The sequence below is a fragment of the Phalangium opilio genome, unplaced genomic scaffold (genome assembly GCF_054372755.1).
Source record: "Phalangium opilio isolate 3A_F unplaced genomic scaffold, DU_Popi_V2 ptg000042l_1, whole genome shotgun sequence".
Lineage (NCBI taxonomy): Eukaryota > Metazoa > Arthropoda > Arachnida > Opiliones > Phalangiidae > Phalangium > Phalangium opilio.
In genome coordinates, this window is record NW_028324166.1 from 8,098,752 (window position 1) to 8,113,623 (window position 14,872).

The 14,872-nt window shown below is 35.1% G+C and overlaps 2 protein-coding genes and 1 long non-coding RNA gene across 3 annotated transcripts; all 3 read right to left on the bottom strand.

The window, feature by feature from the left end:
• Nucleotides 1–1,201: 1,201 nt before the first annotated feature.
• On the bottom strand, nucleotides 1,202–2,031 carry LOC149678959 (uncharacterized). The gene is made up of 2 exons (XM_089835953.1): nucleotides 1,812–2,031; nucleotides 1,202–1,533 (listed from the first exon to the last, which is right to left on the bottom strand). The coding sequence occupies exons 1-2, from the start codon at nucleotides 1,816–1,818 to the stop codon at nucleotides 1,202–1,204; spliced, it is 339 nt and encodes a 112-aa protein (XP_089692079.1). The 5' UTR covers nucleotides 1,819–2,031.
• LOC149678960 (uncharacterized) lies at nucleotides 1,931–3,751 on the bottom strand. The gene is made up of 4 exons (XM_089835955.1): nucleotides 2,702–3,751; nucleotides 2,611–2,641; nucleotides 2,235–2,399; nucleotides 1,931–1,951 (listed from the first exon to the last, which is right to left on the bottom strand). Exons 1-4 carry the CDS (start codon nucleotides 2,827–2,829, stop codon nucleotides 1,931–1,933), a joined length of 345 nt encoding a protein of 114 aa, XP_089692081.1. The 5' UTR covers nucleotides 2,830–3,751.
• A 3,114-nt stretch (nucleotides 3,752–6,865) lies between these two features.
• On the bottom strand, nucleotides 6,866–10,410 carry LOC149678961 (uncharacterized). The gene is made up of 4 exons (XR_016366167.1): nucleotides 9,770–10,410; nucleotides 9,661–9,696; nucleotides 9,407–9,595; nucleotides 6,866–7,529 (listed from the first exon to the last, which is right to left on the bottom strand). It is a non-coding gene; the product is annotated as an uncharacterized LOC149678961 (long non-coding RNA).
• Nucleotides 10,411–14,872: the final 4,462 nt, after the last annotated feature.

A 14,872-nucleotide genomic window follows, 5' to 3' on the forward strand; every position in this document is an offset into this window, starting at 1 on the left:
AAAACTTTAGGATCAACGTAAATTCTCTCATTCGTCCAAACCTCCTTTACAGCGCTATTAAATAAATTTTCATCCGCCTGAAAAAAATAAGATTAAAATGAGAATATATAGTTTAGATAGGGAGAAGTGAGGTGAGAGGGAGTGTTAGTCTAATGTTAAAGAAGCAGTAATATAAATGGAAGGGGAAAAAAGGGAAGGTAGGAGTTTTTATCTCTCTCTCCCTCGATTCTAGCTAACGCGCACGCGCGAGTGGCGTCGGTTACTACACTACAGCCAGCTCCTACTTCCAGTTCAAAGCCGGTTTTTAAATTTGACGCATGCGCCAGGACCCCGCGGCGAGTGGCTGAGCCAACGCCGGAAGGTGGTCGCCCATTTCCGCACAGATTTATTTTTCACACCTTAAAAACCTATAGCCCGTTTCCGCGCACTTTTTCATAACCCATTTCCGCACAGTTTGCAAAAATAGAAAAATAAATATTTCTAGTTGATTACATTTTAAAAACCTTAAACTTATGTTGCTTGCCCATTGGTCCGAAAAGAGCCAAAATGTGAGGTTTTATGACTGCTTTTTAACGACAGATTTATTTTTAATGCTCCTTTTACTTCTTTTTACACTTGGTTTAATGCTTAGTCTATCATTACACTTTTCTATGTTGATAGTGATATTGCAATGGTCAAATCACAAGTATAATAGCATGCCCCTATTGTAGCGTAAACTAACCTAACCTAACCGAACCGAGCCGAGCCCTATCTAACCTAACTGAACCGAACCAAACCAAACCTAACCTAACCTGACCTAACCCCAACGGAACCAAACCTAACCCTAAACTATATCTATAGTGAAATTGCAATGGTCAAATCTAAAGTTTAAAAGCATGCCCCTATTGTAGCATAACCAAACCTAACCTAATCAACAAGAAAATAAAAATGTTTTATTTGCAAACGGTGCGGAAATGGGCTATGGTAAAAAATGGTGAACTAAAATTTCAATGTGAAAACAGTGCGGAAATGGGCCATAAAAAGTGTGCGGAATTGGGCTATGATTCTCGAAAAATGTGCGGAAATGGGCATCCTCGCGCCGGAAAGAGACAAGCTTAGCCACCAATCCGCCTATTCACATTATTTCTCCCTCTCGCCTCTCTCCTCCTTGGTTTTGAATTTCCATTGAACACATTTAGTCCAATTTTTATCCAAAGGTGGTTTACAACAGAAAAGCCAAGAAACAGCCTTTGTTTGAAATTGTTTGCTTTGATTGCGTCGTGGCATCCTTGGCTGCTCTGTTGCTAAGGTTAGTTTTTACCAGTCCTTTAAGGTACTTGTCTTCTATGGAGTTGCTCATGACTACCAGTTTGGCATAATTTCGATGAATATAATTGGGAAGGTCATTCATATGATCGACTTTTAGATAATTAAAGGTGGATGTTTCCGAATGATAATAACTCAGAATATTCCATAAGAGCAACGCTTGCGACATCAACCAAAATGAGAACAAAATCCTCGATGCTCTACCATTCGTCAATCTTTCAGGAATCGCTTAATTCAAATACACAAACCAGAAAAAAATTACTACGTTTTAAAGCACACTTGGGATTTGCAAGGATAGTTAATAAGAGCTAGATCAGGTTTCTTGTTTTCAATAAATTAGTGTTATAATGTTATCAAGATATTCAGCCAATTTAGAATTATTTATAAACGTCAGAAATTTGAAGGCATACATGAACTGTATAAAAGACTTCAGTTCTGATTGCCCTATACAACTTTTTATATTAGTTCCATAAATGTTTTAAATAAAAACGGAAAATTATACTTACGTTTCATGATTAATGGTGAATTAATAAGAAAAATTTGGCGGAAGATGCTGAAAACGAATGTTTTCCAATAGTGGTAAGATTTATATATTGCAGTGTCTTTCTTTTTCAGTCTAATTCTTCTACGCCGCCTTCTCTTTCCTCTGGCAAGAGTCAAAATTACTTCATTCGTAATCAAAATTAGAACGCTTGCCACCGTCAAACCAAGAAATACCTAAATATTTTTAAACATATTTAAACTAGCATTTAAAAATAGATTTAGAAACATTTCACGTTAGTGTATTTAAATTTCTAAGAATTTGAAATATATGAATATTTTGTTTGAACACAAAAGAGGAAAACATTTGAACAAATTGTCGGATGGACCAACGCTGATGTTCTAAGGTTGCGGAGTGCTTCATTAGTACCTGCGCAAATGCATCTTACCATATTATCAAATGGATGTATTCGTGTTTCGCCTGAGCCTTGGACAAGAAGGGGCGCGCCGGTGACAATGTGAGTCGACTTGTAAGAATTAGTGGTGCAAAATTTGTAAGATTTTGAAACGAGTTCGGAGTTCATTTCTAGGCCGACCATAATGATGTCCGCATTCTTAAAAATGTAAACACTTGGTATGAGTGGGATCAAGGGCATGCCAACTACGGGGGCAGCGGGGGCGAAGGCCCCCGCTCAAATTTTCAACTCTATGGGACTTTATAACATTAGACAGCCATTTTGCCCCCGCTTCAGTAGAATATTTTGGCTCATGTTGGCACGCTTGAGTGGGATTAGTTGATAAGAATAACGTTTTGAAGAAACTTACTTTATCAGTTCCAAAAGTATCAAATTTAGAGCTAAAAAAATTTTCAAAACTTAGTAGCTGAAAGCCTTCAAAATTTCACTGTCAAAGTCACCTCATGTTCAACCATTTCCCAAGGAAGTCTCTTACTTCTTTAGCGTAGAATAATACCTTTGCAATCTGAAACGCTCTCTGAAATTTTACTTGATTATTAGAAAAATCAAACAAGATGGTGTATCCCATAATTAAGCCACATCGTTTCCCTACTACAATAAATATACTTGTAGTAAAATGTCCCTTACTATATCGGTCAGGGGGGTATATTTTTTCAATGGCTGCTTGGCAACGTGAACAACACGTTGCCAACGCCCGTTATTTATTTCATTACTTCAACAACTACTACTACTACTACCACAACTACTCTGGTAAAACTGTTAGTCACATCGATACCTTCTAGCTAAAAAGAAACCAATAGATCTATGGACAAAATCGCCAAAGCGCGCGTACATAAAAGCCTCGCCCGCTCGGATTTGTAGACATGATCTGACGATTTTCCGTAATGTTAAACGAAAAATTCACAGACTTTCTCTAAACTTTTCCTTAGAAAAAGCATGGTGTTTTTGGTGATCCAATCAATCGAATAATGTTAAAACTACAGCTAAGTTACGTATCGGAATACTTTTAAATTGACTAGTAAAAATTAAAGGTGTGTCTTATCCAAATTTCATTAACAACAATTAAGTCTAAATATGCTATTTTAATTAGTTTGTAAATTATGGCAAAAACTTTATTTGCTGAACACAGTCAGTTTAAGTTGTTGGCACGTTCAAAGCTATTTTGTAAAATTTTCGTGGGTGCTAACATGTTAAGTTCTTGAACAAGTTGGGAAACCAAAATAAACCTCTCCGAGTCGAGACGAGAGCTATCAACCCAATTAAGTGGTTTTTCTTCAATAATTAAATTATGTCTAGTTGTGAAGAAAATTCAATACATGTGTGAGGAATGACTGACAACTGATTGAAATGCAGATGCAAATAAACTATATATTGATATTTGTACCTTTAAGGCTTTAATAGTAGGTTTTCTAATATCGAAAAACAGTTTTCGTTATAAGATGGTATTATGTGTTAAAGGGAGGGTGAATTTTGTTAATAAAAAGGCAGGGCGTTACGCGATTGGTCGGAGGTCCTTCTACAAAATTATCCTTAAAATCTGAACCTAATTTGCATTTTAAAATCATTCTGAAGTATTTCCTGAATGTTTCACTATCTTACAATTAGTAGAAGAATCGATAAAAAAAAACCTTGATTTTCTACTTCACCCTCTCTTTAAACCAGCTTTGCGAATAACGAAAGAGGCGAATATTCGTTGCTCGGAAAGTACTTCGAAGACATCCACTAAAGTTACGGTTTATCTTTTCTCGCTTATAGTCTCTCTATAAGCTCTAAAATAAGAGAAAACAGACTTACTGGTAGTAGAGCAATTCTGAGAGCCATAATTAATATCGCTTCTTTGAATTATAAATCGAAGCTAATAAACGCACAGACGAAAATTCCCAATAGAGGATCAATAGCGAAATGAAGGTTTTCGTTAGAGCCTTAACCTTAGGTTTCAAGTAAAATTAAAGAGTGCATATTTCTTAATTCTCGAGGGAATATTTTTAAGTAAGGAAACGCATACCGTAATTTTAAATGCATTTTATCATGAATTTATTTATTAACATGAATATATATCTGCATTGACTAGTTAAACTACATATTCAGGGATGGGAGGGGCTTAGTTTGAGTGACGTCAGAGAATTTCTGGCGGTTTGTTTTTAAAGCTAAAGCTCTTGTCACGCGGAAGGCTAATTATGCTTGTAAATTGATCAACTACCGCATTAATTTAACTCCAACAGCAGGGAAAAACCAGCATCATCAATTCTCACGATTTAAAATGTTAGTAGTTTACTTTCAACCGTTACATTAATTTTCATAATGGCCAAGGCTTAGCACTTTACCAACAGTTTTCAATTTCAGATTAGGAAAAACATTGCAGGCACTTAATATAATTTCCTTTAAAAGATCACTATCACTTTCGGACATCGTGTTGAGATATTTATTCACGTATCGGCGATCATTTTTAATATGCAGTTGACGCAGTTTGGTGAACCTAACCGAAAATTGTATCCCTCATACAATTTTGTTAAACTGGTCGTCTGCTGTTCGAACTTCCAGGTGTCTCGATTTTGATTGGCTACCGCGATGACGTTAAACGCGTATGTAATAGAAAGGTCCCTCCCATCCCTGAATAACATGATAGAAAGGCTAATGATACACATATATATTCATGTTAATAAATAAATTCATGATTTTATGTATCGCGAAACACTTAATTTGACGCTAGTCGCTCCACTGACTTATACAGTGCCTCATTGTGTAGCCTAGACCATTTGTAGGGTTAACAGTTCCGGTTTATTTTCGTCACGAACAGCCCTAAGTTAATAAACAACTCTTAAAGGTTACAAGTCTTTAAAACAAAAGATATATGCGACTTATATATTCAAAATCAGAACAAAATAAATTAAAATAAATCGAAAATTCTAATATTTTTTGGATTTTAGATGTACCCTGCGGTCGTTGCTACGCCTCCAACGGAAATTTAAATTTAATTGTAAGTGTACTCGAGCGGTTCCATGCATGGATGCTTCATGTTGCTCTGCTTCCATCCTTGGTTCTTGTTTCGGTTTTACCTTGAAGTGTTTCATACGGTTTCATGTGAATGTTGCCACTAAACACTAAATACCACAATGACGTGTTTGTTTTTAGAAACGAATTTCATACCAATTTCAAACTCAATGTATCAAAATTTTAAGAGAAATCAACGTCAAAGTTAGAATATACAACTACTTATAAAACCTACGTGAGAGTACGCGAAACAACTCACTAAAGTTTCATCGCAATCGGATGAAAGATACACGAACGAACATGGAACATACAAAGAAATCCCTGGCAGTTTTTAATATGACTCATATTTTGGCTCTGAACAAAAGATTAAAAAAATCAAATCAAAGTATTTCGGTTTAAAGTTACAATAATATGTTTTTCTTTAACTTACAAGGGGCAGTTATTCACTTATGACTCTTTTAACCCATTTATTAGCCATGTGCGTGTGAAGCTGTTATTATAACGAAGTTTGTTACGCTTAGTTCTTCCATCTTGGAAAAATTCCTTTTTTAAGGCGCAGGTTACGCCTGAAATGTTTCTTTAATTGATTTACAGTCCAAAGCCGAGTTAAAAACAGTTCTTTAATCATAATTTAGAACAAAAATCGATTATTCGAAGCTAAAATTTTCCCACTGAAGCATAACAATAAAGCTTCTTAAAGTAAAATCAACTGCGCTTATCTTCTTTGAAATTTAAAAGAATATTTGAAATATTTTTTTTGAACAGAACTAATCTAGTATAGGTCTTTTCTTCAAGCTTTTGCATTTGTGAGCTGGTTTGCTACACTTGCAGACCAATTCCCAGCTACACTTTTTAAATAAGGTAACGTAAATTTTTAAATTGCTATTGAAGAACTTTATTATTCTTGAAGCAACATTATTCTAAAAATTAACCTATTTAATATTCGTCTTTTCAGGCTAATTATAATTTTGGTTGCTGACGTTGAAAATTACCCGATTTAGAAAAATGGTGTTGAAAGGAATGTAAATAATATTTGGGGAAAGCATCGAAGTGCTGCCTTCAAGAATTGGAGCAGTTATAAAATTTTAATGAAAATTATATGTTCTGGCCAAAAGGGTTTACAGTATTTATCCTTCATGTTACTAGATTATCGCACTAGCACACTCGACCTCGGAACTGCTTGTTTGACCATTAACGCGTTCATATTTGGAGCTGGTATTTGATAAGCGAAAGAAGGGTTAATGCCGCGAAAATAAAAAATGAACAAAATCAATTGTTTGCGTATAATTTCTAAAGATCCGTGCCAAACCAATTTTCAACACGTCACTATACTGTATAAAAATTCAGTGAATCAATAATGGAATGAAAGTAACGCTTCAATGGTAAAACTGATATTAAGTACAAATATGGGTATAGCTTTCTATTTTATTACTTATTTTGCGTATACGTAATAATCAACAATCGACACTTACAAACTAAATCAACCCACATTTAATTAAAATTACGCGGTTACCATATCGTAGACGAGCAAAACCACAGACACACAGATAGACAAGTCCAGTGTATCTCTGAGTAAACAAAGTTCACTCAGAGAGGTAAAAATGTCATATCGATTTTAAGGTTTTTTAAAATTTTATTAAAACTTGATTACATACTGGTTAGGCTGAAGCCTATTTAAAATTACACTGCTAACAAATTGAAAACCTAGATATTACCCCACCACGTCGAGAGAACTATCTACCCACTACTTCATTATACAACTATGGCTTATTATTGACAAGTAGCTTCAGGCGTTAAAATTAGAATAATAGATTATTCAAGCTTTTTTTAAAGTTCTATTCATAAACCTAACTTCTGTGACCATTTGAAAATTCCCTCACTGTAATGACAATTTTAGTATTCCTGACTGTAATGAGAATTTTGATATTCCCTAGCTTCCTTGACAATTTTAAATTGTCTGACCTTCCCCTGGAAATTCGCACTGTTTACCCTGGATTTCCAGGTACTGTGACACTCGTTTAATATTTAATACTGAACGGTCATTGTCTTTTTCGAAATACGTGAGAATTTTCATTGCAGAAGTTTAAAATGACCAAAATTAGAAGCATGGTGTTGAAAGAAACGTAAATTATGATAGGGAATAGCATTGAGTCTAATGTGAGTTGCACTTCGTGGTTGTCGCTCGTTGGTTTCTCCCAAAAATACTTGTAAGCAAGATCATACTGTTCTTCGAAATAGAGGTAACAAAATGGGTCTGATTCAAATATTTCGCTAAATCTAAAATGATACGTTCAATTATTATTTTAAGAAATATTTCTTAAGAGGAGTAAGATATTAATATGTTCCTTTCCTCTTCGCTCAATTAGCCTTGTAATACCAAGAAGAGATTTATACATAAGAAGACCTAAGTAGCGGGATTTTACGCTCCTACTCTTACGCCGGTGTTAGTGGACAAGTAAGCCCCACCCCTTTCATGCCCGTCACTGCTCTGCGCATTCCTATTTGATCCCGTGGGGAGGTCATTCAGACGCGATTGACGTATTCCGACTAGAGAAAAAACCTCGAGCGAAGTAAACAGAAAATGGAGGCTGCCAGAGGTGCTGAAACGGTTCGCGAATGGTTTTTTATTGCCATTTTTAAGTTAGTTAAAGGTTTTGAACCTAACTTGATGGATGTTGAATATGTGTCTCTACGGGAAAATCATTCGTTCTATAACTGTTTCTAAATCGAATCAAGTGTACTAAAACGAAAAGGTAAAATAGATATTGTGGAAAACACAGAGTAAGATAAAATATTAAGTCCCGCCTCCGTTTCCACCTTCCCCCACCCTTGAAGGGGGGATTGTCGACTATCACGCTCGCACCGGACGTTATTTTATATAAATTCTTCTTATATAAAATTCCTTCTTGGTAATACTAAAACGTTAATCTTCCCTTGCTCTCGCCCTATGAGAAAAACACGTTCGAAACCAAGATATTACTTCTCCGAGGAAGACTGGTATCTACTCATTTATTTTCTTGAATTGAAAAGAAACTGCCTTTCATGTATACTGTGAATGCGGTTCAGAAATTACAAACTCAGGACCCTATTGTGTAACAACGGAACAGACACATAAGGACACAACCTATCCGTGGCATACGTCACTCGGAGAGATAATAGACAATAGCTTGTTTTGCGTTAGGTTTTTTTCAACGTCACAAAGGTGCCTTGGACCGCCTGTACCCGAAAACTAATTTTACATAGAATAATATGCCATCGATATTTCGCCATCAACTCAGCTAGCAGCTTTGCTAAAGGTCAGTTTCAAATTTTGAATCGTGAAGTCTTAATAGCTCGATCCATAAAATGCGGCGGAAGTGATTCCCCCCTCCCCTATTCCAGGCAAGTTGGGAATCCATGACAAAACTGAGCCACAGGGCTGCCATAGATTTAGCGTATTTTCCTAGAAAATATTTCCCAACTGTAATTTCCAATTTTCCCGTTTTAAAAGTGGGTGGTGCCTACTAGGGCGTGGGAGATATTCAACGGTCTAGTTCGGCCGCTTAAGTCCGAAGCTTTGTAACTAAAATTGACTGTCTCAGACTGAAAATCTATGTACAATTTAATATTAATAATTAACTACCAACGTCAACATGTATTACCCGTCTTTCTGTTAGTTATTAGATTTATTAAACATTTTCAAAAATAAGCTCTTCTAAGTTCGAAACGACGAAAACAAAGCAATCCCCGAGTCCCCCGAGCAGACGGCATAAATGAATCTTACGTTGACTGGTAGCCATGTTTACTATAATTTCCTTAAAAAGCAAGGACTACATGAATAACGACAGTTTCCCGTCCAACATTGAGACTATGACAGAATTTTATGGAACGAGCTATTAGATTTGAAAGACTAAGACTTGAGTTTTAAAAGTTGACATTTCCCCTAGTTCCAGGTTGTTTGCTGTTTTAATTCCTATAGCAGACCAACCTTAAAACCACGCCTAACCTAATATTTAATTCATTGTAAACCTCATGAAAAGGGAATTTCAGTTTTCGAAAAGGGCCAAAAAGAAGACCTTGTCGAATTTTTGAAATCAGCCTTATTGGAACTACACTCACTGTATCTGATATCGCTAGTGGCATGCTTTTACTGGAGAAACCACGTATAAAATTACCTTAACGTTAGAATTTCTAAATGAGAAGATGAAACGTTTTCATGAACAAAATGCCCAGCCGGAATGCTAGTTATTGGATATGGAGAAAAATACAAGCTGATTTCTCCTTTTTTAACTCCCTTTAAAGCCAGGAAAAGGTACTTTTTCAGTATATTACTCATGAGAAAGGCACTTTCTCCGTTTGATATACTAAAATATAATTTTCGGTCTAAATAAACTCCACGATCAACGTAAATTCTGTCATTCATCCAAACCTTCTTTAGAGCGTCATTAAGTAAATTTTCATCTGCCTGAAAAATTAGGATTAAATTGAGAATATAGCTTCGATTTTACATTGAACCTGGTAAGTTCAAATTTTATTACCAGTTCTTGAAGGTAATTGTCTTCTATGGAATTTTTCTGCAGTTTGAGTTTGGCGCCATTTCGACGAATATAATTGGGAAGGTCGTTAATATGATCGACTTTCACATAATTGAAGGTGGATGTTCCCGCATGATAATAACCGATGATATTCCATAAGAGCAACGTTTGCGACATCAACCAAAATGAGAACAAAATCCTCGATGCTCTAACATTAGTCAACCTTTCAGGTATCGCTTAATTTAAATACACAAGCAAACAGGAAAACAATTACTACGTTTTAAGGCACAATTGGGGTTCGCAAGGACGGTTAACTAAGAACAGGAATACATTAAATCTATGTATTCCTGCTAAGAGCTATAGATCAGGTTTCTTATTTACAATCCATAAAGCTAGATTTCCACTCGACCGAAAAAAAAAACTGGCCGAAATCACGCCACCTATACGGTACAAATATTTAGTTTCGTCGGCGTTCGGCGGTAGACCATTCACACTACGACTGCATTTTGAGTTTGGTAGTAAATGTTTTTGGGTCGCGTGGCTGATTTTAGTGGGTTTCCGCAATTTTGCACTCTGAATTGGTATCTTTTTTTTTATTATAATTTTGTCCCCTTGTTGCATAGATAGTAGAAAAAGGGATACTTTCTAATCTCCTAAATAAAGTTTCCTTTTTAACATCTTATCTCCTTTTACTTTCACTAGTTTCATGTTTCCGATAAGCCTTGGTCAACCACAAAAAATTGGGGGCTATCAACCGATCTCGCGTATGCGTGCGCTCTTGAAATTTTTGACGTAGTCAGTGGGATAATTTCATTGGCTAAGACAACGGCGTAACGCCGAACACGACCGAAAAAATAGAGCTTACGTTTCATGATTAACGTTGAATTGATGAGAAAGATTTGGCAGAAGATGGTATAAACGAATGTTTTCCAATAATTGTAAGAATTATACGTTGAAGGGTTTTTCTTTTTCCACCTAATTCTTCTACGCCGCCGCCTCTTTCTTCTGGCAAGTGTCAAAATCAATTCATTCATAAACAAAATTAGAACGCTGGCCACCGTCAAACCGATAAATACCTAAATAGTTTTAATCATAATTAACCTAACTTTTAAAAATAGATTTGGAAACGTTCCACGTTGTTGAATTAAAATTTCTAAGAATTTCAAATATGTGAATTGTTTGTTAGAACTCAAAGAGGAAAATATTCGACCAAACTGTAGGATGGACAAACGCCGACATTCTGAGGTTGTGGAGTACTTCATTTTCACACGCGCAAATGCTATGACAGTTAATCTTACCATATTATCAAATGGATGTATTCGCGTTTCATCTGAGCCTTGGACAAGAATAGGTGCGCCGGTGACAATATGGATGGACTTGTAAAAATCAGTTGTGCAAAATTTGTAAGATTTCGGAACGACTTTGGAGTTCATTTCTTGGGCCAACATAATGATGTCCGAATTCTAAAAATGTAACCACTTGGTATGAGCGTGATTTTAGTTGATAATAACAACGTTTTGAAGATAAGTACTTTGTCAGTTCCAAAAGTATCAAATTTAGAGCTGAAATAATAATTAAAACTAAATTAATAGCTGAAAGCTTTCACAGTTCCACGGTCGAAGTCACCTCATGTTTAACCATTTCCCAAGGAAGTCTCTTATTTCTGTAGTGAAGTGTAATACCTTTTCAATCTGAATGGCTCCCTGAAATTTTACTCTATTATTAGAAAAATATAAAATAGAAATCAAAATTCGCCATTTTCCCAGTACCGAATTTTACGCTTTTGCTTAGCGGTGTTTTTCTTCGAAAGTTAACTTTGCCAACTCTAAAATTGTTTTAGATATGACCTGACAACCTTCCGTAATGTTCGAAAAATTCACAGATTTTCGCTTAAATTTTCCCATAGGAAAAGCATAGGGTTTTTGGTGTTCCACTCCGTCAAATAAATTAAAAACTACAGGGAAGTTTCGATTTCGGAATACTTTCAAATTGACAAGTAACTTTTCAATTAAGGTGTGCCTTTTCGAAATTTCTTTAACTACAATTAATTCTAAGTTTGTTGCTTTAATTAGTCTGAAAATTATGGCAAAAAAAATTCATTCGCTGAACAAAGTCTGTTTAAGATGTTAGCATGTTCAAAGATATTTTGCCTAATTTTCGTGCTGGTTGAAAACCAAGGAGACATAGCCTGTGCGTGCTAACAAGTTAAGTTTTTAAAAAAGCGTAGATATGTAACTTTTTAAATTAATTTAGAGGGAATAAAACGAATTACAAGAAAAATGACAGTTCAGTTAATCTAGTCACCCTCGCTTATTAGTTGTAAATATGTTTTAGTTAACCTTGTTATCGTTTAATTGAAAGTAATTAAACTAAATCCTTAGTTATATTTCCACAGTGATATTTACTCTTGGGAACATTATATAATAAGAGAAATAAGACTTACTGGAGGTAGACCAATTTTGAGAGCCATAATAAATATCGATTCTTTGAAGTATAAAACGAAGCTAATAAATGTATTGAAGAAAATTCCCAATAGAGGATCATAGCGAAATGAAGGTTTTAATTAGCTCCATGACCTAAGGTTTCAAGGAATATATAAGATCGCATATTTCTTTGTTCGCGAGGGAATATTTTTGAGCCAGGAAACACAGAGAGTTTTTCATATATTTTATGCACCACGAAACACTGACTTACAGTTAGCGGCGGGATTTTGGCCTTAACCATTAGTAGGGTTTAGGCAGGGTAATTTTCAGAAAAAACAACCAGAAGTTAATAAACAACTCTTAAAGGTTGCAACTACCAAAGTGACTAATAGAATCTCTATTTAATTTTTTTTTAAAAAAGCTATGCGACTAATTTATTCAGAGCCAGAACAAAAGATTATGAAACAAATCGAAAACACTAATATTTATTGGTTTTTAGATTTACCCTGTGATATTTCAACCTCTTGAACCGAAATTTTAATTTAGAAGTGTACTCGAGCGGTCCATTGTGAGCTTTCCAATCTTGCTACTTATTGCTCGGTTTCCAGTCTCCCTTCCCATTTTGGTGTTATTGTAAAGTGTTTCATGTCAATGTTCACACTAAAGACTAAATAATCTTTGGACTCATCCCTATCAATTATCTCAATGACGAGTTTGTTTTTAGAAACTAATTTTAAATAAATATCAAATTTAATGAATCGATGTTTTAATAGAGATCAACCATAATGCTAAAATGTACAGCCACTTAATATTGTGAGCGGACGAAAACCAACTCACCAAAGTTTCATCGCAATCAGGTGAATTATGTAGGAACGCACATGGTACAAACAAATAATGAAAGAAATACCTGGCGGTTTTAATATGACTCTTGACTCTGAACATGAAAAGGTTAAAAATGTGAAAACACAATATTTCGGTTGAAGGGTTGCATCAATGAGTTTTTTTAACTTATAAGTGGTAGTTGTTCACTTATGCCTTCTGTCCCCCATCTATTAGCTGTGTTAGTTTTATACCTTTATAATAATGAAGTTTGTTACGCTTAGTGCTTCCATCTTGGCAAAATATATTTGGTAAAGCCTAGGGTACGCGTGAAATGACTTTTTAATCGATTTGCTGTCCAAGGCCAAGTTAAAAACTATAGGAATTCCAAAATATTGAACATAATTCGATATTTCGAAGATCGATTTTTCCCACTAAATGCATAAATAATGGAATGAAAGTAGCACTTTAATGGTAAAACTCTGATATTAAATCCATATGTGCGATAGCTTGCTATTTTAGTATTTATTTTGTGTATACGCAATATGAAACAATCGAGCGCTACAAACAAAATCAACTCACATTAAATTGACATTGCGCGGTTACCAATTTGTAGACGAACAAAAACACAGACATACAGATAGACAAGTCCAGTGTATCTCTGAGTAAATAAACTTCACTCAGAGAGGTAAAAATGTCATTAGGAACTTAAGAAAGATTTTATAACCATATCAAAATTTGATTGCATACTGAAAAGGCTGTAGACTATTAAATATTACACTGTTACCAAATTGAAATACCTAAATGTTCCCTCTCCGAGTCGAGAGGACTATCTACCCACTACTTTACCTCGATATACAACTATGCCTTTTTATTGACAAGCAGGCACAGAGGTATACTCCCATTGGATAGAATCCCGTTGGACTGTTGGACCGAATTCAGATTTGTACAGTTGCAGCCAAATTTAAAACAATTTATAGCCCAAAGGGCGATTTTCTGCTGAAGAGCTTTCGATTGAATGGAATGGATTTACACATATAAAATCATAGCGTTTTTCTTGAGTTGCTATGGAAAGAGTGTGTTGGGTGATCCAGGAAGTTAAACAGCATCAAGAGCCGTCAGTACTTGGGAGAGACCTCTTAAAGATAAGGCTAGGTTAGGTTAGGTTAGGTTTGACAATATTCAAGAATAAAAATTATTAAATCATAGGAATAAATAACAAACTTAAAGAACAACAATTTGAAATAAAAACAGAAATGAATGGAAAATTCATTATTGGAAAACCGCCCAAATTGCGGTATTCGTTCCAATGGGATTCGATCGAACTAGACATTCCATTAAATGGGATACGACCCAATAGTACACAATCGGTACAGACGTTAAAATTAAGATAATACATTATTCAAGCTTTTCATAAAGTTCTATACTTCTGTGACAGTTTTAAAATTCCCTGACTATAAATTCACACATATTTTTTAAAATCCATACTTTTTTCTGAATTTCAATGCAGTCGTATAATATTTAATGCTTAACGGACATTGGATATTTTTTAATTACGTGACGCTTTGCATAGCAGACGTTGAAAATGACCACAATTAGAAGCATGGTGTTGAGAGAAAAGTAAATTATAATTGAGAAAAGCATCGAGTGTAATGTGAGTTGCACTTCGTGGTGAACAGTTGGTTTCTCCCAAAGGTACTTGTAAGCAATATCATACTGTTTTTCGAAATAGAGGTAACGAAATGTGTCGGATTCAAATATTTCACCAAATCTAAAATGATACGTTTAATTGTTATTTCTAAAGAGAAGGAGTAAGGTATTAACATTTTGCTTCCCACTTAACTCGAAGAGCATTGTAAGACTA

What these genes read in the sequence shown, in the direction of transcription:
- LOC149678960 (XM_089835955.1), bottom strand. Translation starts at nt 2,829, where the DNA reads ATGGGATACACCATCTTGTTTGATTTTTCTAATAATCAAGTAAAATTT. An exon ending in GGGAAATGGTTGAACATGAG is followed by an intron (nt 2,642 to 2,701) that starts GTGACTTTGACA and finishes AAATTTTTTTAG; the next exon opens with CTCTAAATTTGATACTTTTG. An exon ending in ATACTTTTGGAACTGATAAA is followed by an intron (nt 2,400 to 2,610) that starts GTAAGTTTCTTC and finishes TACATTTTTAAG; the next exon opens with AATGCGGACATCATTATGGT.